General features: G+C 42.4%; 1 protein-coding gene across 6 annotated transcripts in view; it reads left to right on the top strand.

The window, feature by feature from the left end:
* KATNAL2 (katanin catalytic subunit A1 like 2) overlaps positions 1–12,378 on the top strand; it is an 88,319-nt gene extending 75,941 nt beyond the window's left edge. For all 6 annotated transcript variants that reach the window (XM_027118438.1, XM_027118435.1, XM_027118436.1 and 3 more), the window contains 3 exons: positions 10,389–10,551; positions 11,349–11,451; positions 11,965–12,378. In XM_027118438.1, coding sequence (XP_026974239.1) covers positions 10,389–10,551; positions 11,349–11,451; positions 11,965–12,104 — 406 coding nt within the window. In that variant the 3' untranslated portion in view covers positions 12,105–12,378. The remainder of the gene's footprint in view (positions 1–10,388; positions 10,552–11,348; positions 11,452–11,964) is intronic.
* Positions 12,379–12,596: the final 218 nt, after the last annotated feature.

Here is a 12,596-nt window from a genome sequence, read left to right on the forward strand (position 1 = left end):
CTTACACAAAAAGCGGCATATTATAGAAATTGTTCTGTATTTTTATTTTTTCCATAACAAAATGTTCTGGAGATCTTTCCAAATAAGTACAGAAAGTTCTCCCTCCTTCCCTTTGTAGCTGCGTGTATTCCATCTTGTTCATATGATAATCTACCCCAGTCACCTACTGATGGGCATTTGGGCTGTTGCTACTCTTTTGCTCTTATAAGTAATGTTGCAATGAGTAATGGTGTGCATATATCACTTTGCGTGTTTGCCAGTGTATCTTTGGGGAAGGTTCCTGGAAGTAGAATTGCTGGGTCAAAGGGTTAATGTGCATGAAATTATAGTAGAGATTGCCAAATTTCCCTCCATAGAGGTTGTACATTTTGTATTCCCACCAGGGTCCTGCTTTCATTACTTAACATTATAGTAAGAACATTTCCAACGTCATTAAATAATCCTTGAAAATTGGATTTTGTAATGGCTGCCCAAAATTCCCACATGTGAATATACCACAATTTAGTTAATCATTCCTTTCCTGTTGAACATAAATGATGCTCCCAACTTTCTCTATTATAAATAACACTGAAATGAACTTCCTTGAATAAAAATCTTTGACCAAAATCTAGTTATTTCTTGAGTACAGATTTCTGGAAGTAGGATTGCTGTATGAAAGGGCATAGTTTTTATTTTTAAGTATTTTGCTACATACTGTCCAAGTCCTTAAATTAGGAAATAGTATATTTTTATCAAGAGTATTGGGACCAAAAAAAAAGGAGTATTGGGACAGACTTTTATTTTGGCTTCAGGGTCTTAGATGAGGGAATAAACTTATCTGATTCAAGCAATCTATGCTTGTTGGGGAAATAACTAAATTATACCAAACTATGTAAAAATCCAGTCGTAAAATCCCCAAAGAAATTCTTTATGGTTGGTTAGTGGTATTTCTTATCTGCAGCATCTTCCAAGGCATTAGGCTATCACCTACTGCTTGTTAACTTATCACTTTCCCTAGACAAATCCATTCTGTCTCAAAGGGCTAGTCATTTTCTCCCTTCTCAGCAGTGAGGTGGCGTGCAGCATCTTGGTTTATTCAGTGCTTCTCCTCCGAGGACCTCCTTCCTTGATCTATAGCATCACAGAAAGGACAAGAAGGAAGCAAGAAATAACAGCTCATCTGTGTCATTTGATGTGTAAATTAGCAATGAGAAGAATAACAAATGTTGCATATTTAATATTACCACTTAAAGTAATAGCCATGGAAGAAATGTTTAACAAGCACAGTTAGTATTGTTGAGTATTCACAAACTCAGGCCTAGGAGTACAGAGGGAAACAAAATACTGAACAGGGCTATTAAGGCAAATGCCATCTTTAGATGTCTACTAAACTTGATGATAGTTTGTACAAAGAAGGTATAAAAATTGTATGTGTGAAGCGTGTTGAAACTCATCTTTTCCTTGTTATTTGCAAAAGGGCTAGACATTTCACTATCCCTTTTAAAAATCATCCACCTAGTATGACCACACTCTGGATTTAAAAAAAAAAAATCTTAATATGTAAAGAAAGCATAAGATCCTAGAGCTTCTGGCACTGGGAATGTGGAAGAATGTACCCATGTAAACTGACTTCTTCTCATATGGGCTCTCTCCTGTCTGGCGTGAGATTCCTATAGATGTGTATACATGTGATTGAAGGGGTCAGCAGACATAACCCTGGGTTTTTCCGCAGTAGCTCCATGTGTCTCCTGGGCTCTAGGGAGAAGCTGTGCTCTCTGAGGTCCTACCTTTTGGCCTCGTGCCTTGACTATCATTACCCTCTAGATCAACATTTCTCCAAGAATGGTTCCCCACAGGTCTTTCCAAAAAATGGGATCTAGTGGGATCTAATTTAACTCAGAGATACTGAGTTACAGTTCAACTGATTTCCACCCTGGCAGGAGTTCTCAGTGCCTTTAAGATGCTATTGTGTATTGTGACTCTCCAAGAAAAACTATGAGAAAGCAGTACATTCCATATTTATTTGACCCCAGAATCCCTTCCTTAAGGAGCATCTCATAAGACCAATGTTCTATTTGAAAACCTTTCGGAAAACAGTGGTTTGCATTAACTCACTCTGATCTGTTAGTTGCATCTTTCATTGCAATAGCATTCAATCGTGCTTTCAGGCTTTTAAAATCTTTTATCATTTTAAAAAAGGGACAACAGGCCCCAAATGAAGTCACTTGTTCTAAGCCCACATCATCAAACTGAGACTCAATACTTAACCTAATAGCAGTTTCAGCCTCTCCCAGGAATGTAATCTTAACCAGTCAGTCTGGAATTACCTGGTCAGTACTAGTGAGGTAATCCACTGGATAGACTCTGCTGTTCCCCAAAAGAAGGTGACCTTACCCAAAACAATCCACCCTTTGCTCATAACTTTCTTGTTGCATCTCCTTCTGCCTATAAAACATTTTCCATTTTGTACGTGTCTTCAGAGCTCCTTTCTGTTTGCTAGATGGGATGCTCCTGGATTCCTGAATCGTTGAACAAAGCCAATTAGATCTTTAAATTTACTCATTTGAATTTTGTTTTTTTAGCAATAGTATGTCCGTGCCTACCAGTGGTCAAATTGCTTTGCTTGAAATTGCTTCTCTCCATACAAAGCTTCACTAACCTGTGCAGTGATATCAAGTTCATGACCCTCCATATGTGGTTGATGGGTGATTCTGACACAACCAGGAAAAAAGTGTGTGGTGCAGGATTTGGTAGGTGCAGCGGGGCAGGCCCAGGACTGACTGGGCAGGAGTTTACTAGGAGTAACCCTGCCCTTGCCCCATTCACACCTTCTCAGTTTTTTGGTTTCATGAGACATAAACTGATTGCAGCCTGGCCTGCTGTGGCATTACTTTATCTTAACAGGGTGCAGGTTGACATGTGAACTGTAATTCTAAAACCAAATTTTAAAAAGTATAAAATTAACATAACCATTTTACAGAAAATTTGAGAATCAGGGAAAAACTACTCATAATTTCACCACTGTGACGTAAGTACTATCATGTCTGTATATACCCTAATGGTGAAAATGGTTTGGTTATTTGCTATCATTTGTTGCCTTTGTATCCTTCTGTGGTAATTTTTTTCCCCAAGAGGGAAATCATTTTCACCATTTTGGCTATTTAGAAAAATAATACATGTTCATTATAAAAGTCATATTTTATATGCTTTGGGGTTGCTTGAAAGTGCACAGTCCCCTATAACTGTACACACAGACACCACCCCACGCCCCACACACAGAAACAAAAATGTGAACGTTCATGGATACGTATTATTTTGTTCTATGGCCTGTTTTTTTCTTTCACTTAATACATTGTGGACAACTTTGAAAATCTACCTAATTCCATATAGAATCCCACGTATGGGTGGGCCTTAATTTATTTGACTTTTCTTTTTCTTGAGGGTTTTAATATGGCACCAGCGCATTGGACCAAGCTCCTTCCACCATGACTCCCAGCACAGACACTCTGTGGGGGGCAGTTTTCCCTCTGACGTTTAGCTGGGGTAGGGCAGGTATTATCAAAAAGGCTTTGTGTCCTGGTGGACCTGCTCTTCCCAGCCGTTTGTTAGAGAGAATGAGCTTTTCTTGAGGCTTCTGTCTGTGCCTGTTAGCAGTTTGTCAGTGGGCTTCTCCAGCGCCCCGTGTGGGAGGTCTGAGGGAGGCAAAACAGAAACCTGAGAACACTGCCCTGCCGTTCCTCATGTCCCCCGCTCCCTAGCCCCTCGTCCTCCTTCTTTCCAGCGTCTTCCTATGTTTAGAAGCTGTATTACGTGCAATGAATTTTAGTAGTAGTGTGTGGACTAGAGAAGGATGGGCTACTCCATCTTGGCCAGAAGCGAGTCTCTCTCTTATTTTTGATTCCCTCTTTTATCATTTTATACATCTTAAACACAATTATTTTATCGTCTGTATCAGTGGAGTTTAATTCTGTTCTTAGTTTCTTCTGCAGACTCTCATTCTTGGTGGTTCGTTATATGTTTCAGAATTAGGGATGGTGAGCTTACATTTAGTGAGGGGAGCTCTATCTGTGAGAGTCTTACACGTGTCCTTTCACAGAAAATTTATGACTGACAGGCTTTGGACAACTGTAAGCTAATTTCTTAGCATAGGGTTTCTTCATCCATGCCAGTGAGGGTAGGTCGGATTCTGAATTATCAGTGAAGACTTTTTCCCACCCCAAAGTATAAGACAGATTCCCTTGGTTCTTTCCATTGCTAGTGGGGATATTTTTCTAACCCATCCTTTCATAGAGGATGTGCCACCTGGTTTTTTGTTTTACGTGATGGGCCTTGTTTCTACCTACCATCTTGAATGGGCCCAAGGCCTTCTATGCTATGCCACAGGTAGACTTTAAAATCCAAACTTTTTTTTGTAACTAAGAGGCAGACACTCAGCCACCGCTTCAATTTCAGCTGCCCAGTCTTGATGTTTGGCTTCCTCTTCATTTTTAGGGCTTGAGAATTTTGCTGCTTCCTGGGGACTTATTTGTTGTGTATACCAAAAGTGATTCCTATAATTCACCAAGCTTTTAAAGTGGCTTTATAACAAGAGATTTCTGAATATCTAGTTCATCATTTTGCTGGAAAAAGAAGATTCCCATTTCTTCTCTCAATTATTGGTCATACATTTTCTGGCAAGAGTAATAGGAATATATCTCCTTGTTGGTATTCTAGTAACTCGAAGTAATTGTCATTCTTTATTATAAATATGTGATGCTCTTACCCTAACATCAGTAGGACATGGACTGAACTCATGGCTCTCCTGTTGGATCCCCTCGTCTCTTGCTTGTGAGCTCACTCTTCAGAATGAGAAGTGCAGTCTCTGGAGATGAGAGGCCCCCTACGGAGACGACATCTTTCACCTCATCTTCAAAAGCACTGCCCAGCCAAGTGAGCTGAATCATCATTTCCGTGTTTTTTTTTTACTAAAGATGAAAATAGAATGCTTTATTCCCAAGTTGATGCTTGTTTTCTCTGTTAATTCGAACTAATGATGCTTATAAAATGCTAGTTTTCAACAAAGCAGATTTACCTTCGTAAATAAAGACTGGGCTTTAAGGAAGCAGATCACTTACATGAAGCCAGTAGCCCTGAACTGAAAGTTTATTCATTCACTCAAGTAGTATCTATTGAGTACCTACTGTGAGTATTCTGCATGATGGAAGGAGGGGGAACCCAAGATATATGGTCCATGATCCTTGGCCTCTAGAGGCTGGCTATCTGATGGGACAATGGATGAGATATAAACGCAAATCACTGAGAAGTGAGGATACAGCCAGCCACGTGGCTGGTACAGACAATAAGTAGAATAAAATTATATCGGGAAGAGGCCATTTCTGATTAAAGATATTTAGAAGAAAAGGGGGTAGAGAGCACTTGCACTGGACCTGTGAAAAGGACCTGGCTCTTGGTAGACCAACTGGAAGTTCCAAGTAAAGAAAATGACCTGAGTACATGCTCAACTAGGATGGCAAAATGTAGATTCAGATAACGGCCGACAGAGCAGTTTGGCCCAAGTGGGAAGTGTAGGTAGGAGTCAACTTACACAGAGCTCAGTGCAGGAGACAAAGTAAACTTTAGTGCTTTATTCATTGACTCCCTGTCATCTACCAAAGAATACAATTCCTGAATCTGCTTTTCAAAGATTGCCACGATCTCTGACTTCACGTTGGTTAGGGACATACTGCAAAGACTTTGCCTACAAAACTGAAGGTTGCTTTTCTCTTGTCACACTGAGATGATTTGAACTTAATGTTTTCACTATGGAATGAACACACTAGAATTATGTTTGATTTCCAAATTCTGTAAAATTTGGAATGATCATTATCCCAGGAACAACATGGTTTAACAGCGGAGACAGGCCAGGGGCTGAGGAAGGGCCCCGAAGATTTGGCGCGGGAGCCCAGGTGCTCAGGTGCAAGGCCGCGTGGCCCATGCAAGCTGTCTAGGTGACCAGTGGGCGCTGCCACCTTGTATATAGCAGCGGGCACCGGTCCAGTGGCCAGGCTGTGAGGTCTGTGAGCCGTCACTGTGTCACAGTCACTCTTGCTGGTTGCTTTTGACCTTCGAGGTGATGGAAGTACCAAATGACCAAGATGAAGGAGATGTGAGAACAGACTAACTTGGGTGTGAAAATCAAAATGTAGCAGCTAAAGGGAGTGTTTTCTGGTTGCCGCAGGTTAAATTTTTTCACATAAATATATTGACTTAAAGAATGGTTCCTGGGTAAATTCCATTTGTCCTTTGTTTCCTCCCTTGTATGATTATAATTATTGATGTCATTAAAAGTGCATTAATCAGGCCTGGCTGTCAGAGAGTTGCACTTACTTTGTGCCACAAGCAGTTTTGAGGTAAATCTCTTGCTTTAGGGCATTAGCTGATCCATACAGTCATCTATAGTGAGGGATTGTTTTCCCACCTCCCTCTGCCTGCCTGCATTTTCCTAGGGCATTTGGGGATCTGGTCTTCCTTTCAATAAGCAGTCCCCCTGGCTGGGATGAAGAGACCAGAGGTGCTCCCACCAAAGAGCCTTCCTTCTGCAGCCCCTGCGCTTTCAGGAGGGGCAGCTGGTCCAAGGAAAGGCCTTGGGGGAAATACGGCAACTGCTCATCAACCCAGCACTGCCATTTCCCCAGCTTATTCTCTCTTCCTTCCTGGTTTTAGCTTCAGGTTCCCAAGTCTTATTTCATTTTTAAAGTTTACAGGACCAACATTCCTGCAGTCCAAGGCCCAAACCTCCCAGTTATTGCCTATTATTTACATTGAAGTAAGGAGTTTGTCATATTCACTTCTGTGTATCGGAGACTCAGCAGTGACAATACACTTGGCGGGTGGGCAGTGTTGCTGGACCGAATTCCTAAATGTGAGTCTAATGGTGTCTCTTCTCTATATCTCCCTGACCCCCCTCCTTTCGTCCCCCCTCACTCACCTCCTCCTGCCACTAATCGAGGCCCATCTCTCTGCTAACTGTCTAAAACAGCTCTGGATTTACTCAGACATACCAGGTATTCAGTCAAGTTTATCTTCTTGGAGGCACATCTTCCAGAGCCTTCTCTCCTTCTCCAAAATGAGCGGATTGTCCTCTGCACCCTAGGCACCCCCTGCGTCATCCTGGAGGTTTCCTTCTCTCTCTGTGTCAGACCCTCCGTTTCTTGGAGCCCATGTGGCCCTTTGGTTTGGTTTCTCCCTCCCTTTGGTCCTCCAGTACTTTCCCGATAAAGGGTACCTGGGAGGTAATATTTTTTAGGCTCTGCATATTGAAAATGTCTTTATTCTATCCTCCCACTTAATTGATGGTTTGATCAAGATACAGATTTCTACACTGGAAATTATTTTTCCTGGACTTCCCTGGTGGCACAGTGCTTAAGAATGCACCTGCCAATGCAGGGGACACGGGTTCAATCCCTGGTCCAGGAAGATCCCACGTGTCACGGAGCAACTAAGCCCGTGCGCCACAACTACTGAGCCTGCGCTCTAGAGCCCACGAGCCACAACTACCGAGCCTGCGTGTCACAACTACTGAAGCCTGCGTGCCCTAGAACCTGCACACTGCAACTACTGAGCCCACGTGCCACAACTGCTGAAGCCCGCGTGCTCAGAGCCCGTGCTTTGCAACAAGAGAAGCCACTGCAATAAGAAGCCTGCACACTGCAATGAAGAGTAGCCCCTGCTCGCCGCAACTAGAGAAAGCCCACGCGCAGCAACAGAGACCCAACGCAGCCAAAAGTAAAGTTATAAAAAATTATTTTTCCTCAGAATTTTGAAGGCATTGCTCTATTTTCTTTTAATATCTCACATTGATGATGAGAAATCTTATTCTCCATTCATTGGATGCAACCTGTTTTTCCTCTCTGGAAGCTTTTATGATCCTTTGTTCGTTCTCAGGGTTCTGAGATTTCACCGTGATGTGACTTGGGGTCTCCCTGCTGTTACTGTGCTAGTATCAGGCCAGTTACTGAGGCACAGTCTCCAGAGTCTCACTGTTCAGGTTCAAGTTCAGGGCCGCCATTCACTAGCCTTGACTTCAGGCAAGCTACTCGACCTCTATGCCTCAGTTTCCTCATCTTAAACAAAGATATTACCTACCTCATAGGTAGGTTCTGAGAATTAATTAATATCTGCAAAATGCTTGAGACAGTACCTGCCACCTGGTGAGTGCTATTTAAGCACTAGCTTTTATTAATATTTCAAACGTAAAAAATAATTTCCTAGAGCTCTGCAAAGTTCCCTCAACCCTGTGTCTGGAATATAAATGTTGGCCCTGAGAGGGGGCGTGGTTGTGCAGGTGGCTTTCTCTGCTGAGATGAATTTCAACAGGGTGAAGCTGATAAAGAACAAAGTAAATACAAAAAAGAAATAGGTACTTTTTATTGCCGGGAAAGCAGCCCTGGAGTGGATTCTCAGCTCAGGACGGGAGGAATAATAGGTAAAGAAAAGACACACTCTTTTAAGAAACCTGGTTGCTCCAGTTTAGGATTCAGATATGCTCCCTGGAAGGGTATTTTCATGTTTTCGATTTAAAAGGAAATATCATGACATAGATTCAGAATAAGAAAAAAGGGAGGGTGCTTTGGAAATTCTCGGTATCTTTATGAGTGAGAAAATCTGGTGATGATGCTTTTCATTGTTACTCTTTATTATCGGCTAAGCCAGACCAACACACAGGCATTTCCTAATTTCTGTGCTAGAAAATCAAAGAGATATTTCCCTCCCATCTAGGAGCTTGAAATTTTAACATAAAAAGGGTTCACAAACTCACACTCAAAAATGATCTGTTTTTAATAGGAATGGTAACTCAAGGTAACCAAAGAGCCCCAGTTAATGAGGGAAAGCTCTACTTTACATAATAATTCTACATAATCATTTGGAATGGAAAAAAGTTTTAAATCACCATTTTGCACCACTCTCATGAAACAGTTGATTCAAAGATCATCAACAGATGCTAAAACCACTAGTTGAAAGGGATGGGGAAAGGGGTGTTCACATGGTGCTAAAGTACTGTATGTAGAATATTTACTCCTTACAAAGAGATGCCTGAGAGATCGTCCAGTGAAGAGAGCTGTGGTCACCAGATGATCTCAGTAATTAAACATCCCATCACTAGCAGTGAGGCACACCAACATTGGATTCCAATGTAATGAATGCGAAAACATATTATCTGTGAAATATACTTGCCAAAAATGTTCATCCTGATTCTGATTAAGCTTTGAGGTCTAACTTCCATCTTGGAGGACAGGGGATACAGAAACCAGTTACCTGATACCATTAGGAAAACATCAGACGAATCCAGAATGTGGGACATCGTACAACTAGCCTTACCTATTCAAAAAGGGGCCAAGGCAAGGAGACTGCTTTGGATTACAAGAGATTTAAGAGACATAATCATATGTAGTGCATAATCCTTGATTGAATGTTGGTTGGGAAAACTGTAAAAGATATTTTGGGGGTGATTGGAGAGATTTTACTGTGGAATGGGCATTAGACATATTATTCAATCTGTGTTAATTCTGTTAGTGTCATAATGGTATTATACTTATATAAGGAAATGTCCCTTTTTTGGGAAATGCATACTGAAGCATTGGGAGGTGGGGTTTCATGATGTAATTTACATTGAAATAATTTAACAAGAATAGATAAATGCGTATGAAGCAGATACGGCAAAATGTTAACTGTTGTTGAATCAAGATGGTAGGTATGTGGATATTTGTTGTTTTATTCTACTTTCCTATTTGCTTGAAATTTTTATATTAAGAAATATAAGGAAATGGCTTGCAGATGCAAAGTGCATAAACCTGGCCTGACAGTGTTTTGGGAGGCCAGGAATGAGTGTTTCAAAGGGCCACATTTGCACTGGGCGCCCAGGAAGGAGCATTCGCACTTTACTTCACCAGAGCAATGGAGTGAGATAGTCCTCCAGAATATATGAGAGTTTTTGAAGAATTAGCGTACTTCCCAGAGTGCCCAAGTTATGTCAGGAATAATGTACTCGTTGGCAGGGTCGGGTTGAATAATTGATGTTACAACTGCAGTGGGAATGCTCACGTTTGGTTGGTGTTAGCTGGATTTATTCCCCTCAAATTAAGTCACCTAAAACTACTTCCTTCACTTGAGGTATCTGGGGGATGTATATTTCCTTTCTCTTTTTCTTCCTTCCTCCCTCCCTCCCTATCTCTCCTTTCTTTTTTTCTTCTTTTTAACCATTTGTTTCTCCCGAACAACATGAAGTAATGGTCCTACCCACTCAGACTTAGATGTAGAGTAACAGTTAAGATGCAGGATTGGTTCCTGCTAAATTTGTTCTTCAAATATAGTTGTTGCTTAAGAAGTGAGTTACTGCTCCAACCAGTTCCTGTGTTTTGTACGTGACTCAGGGAGCTAGACTGTGCCATGTTGCGGCGCCTGGAGAAGAGGATTCTGGTGGACCTCCCAAGCCAGGAGGCCAGGCAGGCCATGATCCACCACTGGCTGCCGCCCGTGAGCAGGAGCTGTGCCCTGGAGCTGCGCGCGGAGCTGGACTACAGCCTGCTGAGCAGGGTGAGCTGCCTGGGGAGGCGCCTAGGCCCAGGGGCCGCCCCGTGACCGTCTTCTCAGCTGTTCGGAGCCTCGAGTCACTTAGAAAAGATCCAAGCCGCCCCAACAAGCACAACGGGCCTCTCCTTCATGAAAGACCAAGCTCTTTGTCCCTCGGGAACATTCAAGCAGAGATGTGATAAAGTGGAATAGGGTTTAGACTCAGAGGACCTACGGTCAGATTCTGGCCCTGCCACTTATTAACTGTGTGCCATCAAGGAAGTCACTTCCTCTTTGAGCCTCAGCTTCTTCATCTGTAAAATGGGTAACAGGCCGTAGAGGATTGCTGTGATGATTAAATGCAAGTCTTTCACAAAAGGAAAAGCATGTTACCCCCATGCCCACTGGTGTCATTGCCTCCTTGAGAGGACACTTGAATGTGATGTTCTCTGAGGTTCCTTAAAGGCAGGTTATAATCCTATTTACGAGAACAGAAGTGTCTACCAAATTTTGCCATCCTTGAATTTGCGCACAAGGGCCCCATTAGGCTGGCTTGGGTGGGCCAGTCGTCACCAGCATCTCACCACCTACGTTTGGATGGTGTTAGGAAGTTGTTTGTGGCCCAGATCCTTAGGTTATCCAAACACATTAGCAGCCTCTCTCCCCCTAAACACTATGTATCTGGGAATCTTTACATAGTGTCCATGGGTGACGGATACAGAATCCAAACAGGGGCTCTGACCCCCTGTCCTGCCTGTAAGAATGTAACCACCACCAGCATTCTGCCTGCTGCCTAATGGCTGGGTTTGCGGCTGTTTCAGGAGATGGAGGGCTACTCGGGCTCGGACATCAAGCTAGTCTGCAGGGAAGCAGCCATGCGGCCTGTGAGGAAGATCTTCAATGCCCTTGAAAATCAGCAGTCAGGTATGGTGAGGATGACAGCCAAGGTGCTCTGGGAGAGAAATTTGTTTTTAAAAATTGGTCTTTCACCAGCAGGTGGCACCTTGCCCTTGTTCTCTGTGGCTTGTTACACTGGCACTCATTCTTTGGTCAAAAATCCTCCTTCTGCACCCAGCTCCTTCCTCCTCTGCTGTTCTGTTTCGGATCAACTTTGCCCCCAGATGATAAACTCCTTAGGGCTCGGGCTTTTATTGCCCTGGCACACTATGTTGGGCTGGATCCATTTGTGGCACTATATAAATATTAAATAACACTTTATAATGATACATTTAAGTCACATTTTGTGTATGGGCTTCAGGGGCTGAGTTGCACATTAAAGACTTTTTTCCCCAGCCCTCTTTAGTCTTGCCTGTTGCTGCATTAACCATTAAGAATGCTGCATTGTGCATTGTCTTGAAAGAAGGTCTATTAATGTTTCAAGAGCATTGATCACCATTAGGTAGACTGTTGTGCTGTTCTTCTTGTGTTTTTATCTAGAGAGCAGCAGTTTACCTGGGATCCAGCTGGATACAGTGACCACTGCTGACTTTTTGGATGTGCTGGCCCACACCAAGCCTTCAGCAAAAAATCTGACTCAGAGATACTCAGCCTGGCAAAGTGAATTCGAGTCTGTGTGAAATCACATTTACCCTGACTTGGCCACAAAGACAACTACAGAGGCCTCCTCATTAATTAGTGTAAGTGAAAGAAGAATATTATGCTTGGAATAGAAAACAGAAAATTATTCTTGAAGACTGGATTAATTTGGACAACTGTACCATTTTGGAAATATGTATTTTCATGGTCGATGTCAGCAAAATATTGAAGATTCCAATTACAGGTATGTGTGCTATGAGGTCTTGCAACGGAGACTTTTCTCACGAGATCCCATAAAATTTAGATGAATAATTTCTTGTAGTGTTCCTCATTTGTGAACTGGCATTTTCATTTTTTTTTTTTAAAGATGTTGGGGGTAGGAGTTTATTATTTTTGCTGTGTTGGGTCTTCGTTTCTGTGCGAGGGCTTTCTCTAGTTGTGGCAAGCGGGGGCCACTCTTCATAGTGGTGCATGGGCCTCTTACTATTGCAGCCTTTTTTCTTAATTAATTAATTAATTCTTGGCTGTGTTGG

Source organism: Aethalodelphis obliquidens, unplaced genomic scaffold (assembly GCF_003676395.1).
Source record: "Aethalodelphis obliquidens isolate GAN/ISIS:26980383/991018 unplaced genomic scaffold, ASM367639v1 scaffold19, whole genome shotgun sequence".
In the NCBI taxonomy this organism is placed as follows: Eukaryota; Metazoa; Chordata; class Mammalia; order Artiodactyla; family Delphinidae; genus Aethalodelphis; species Aethalodelphis obliquidens.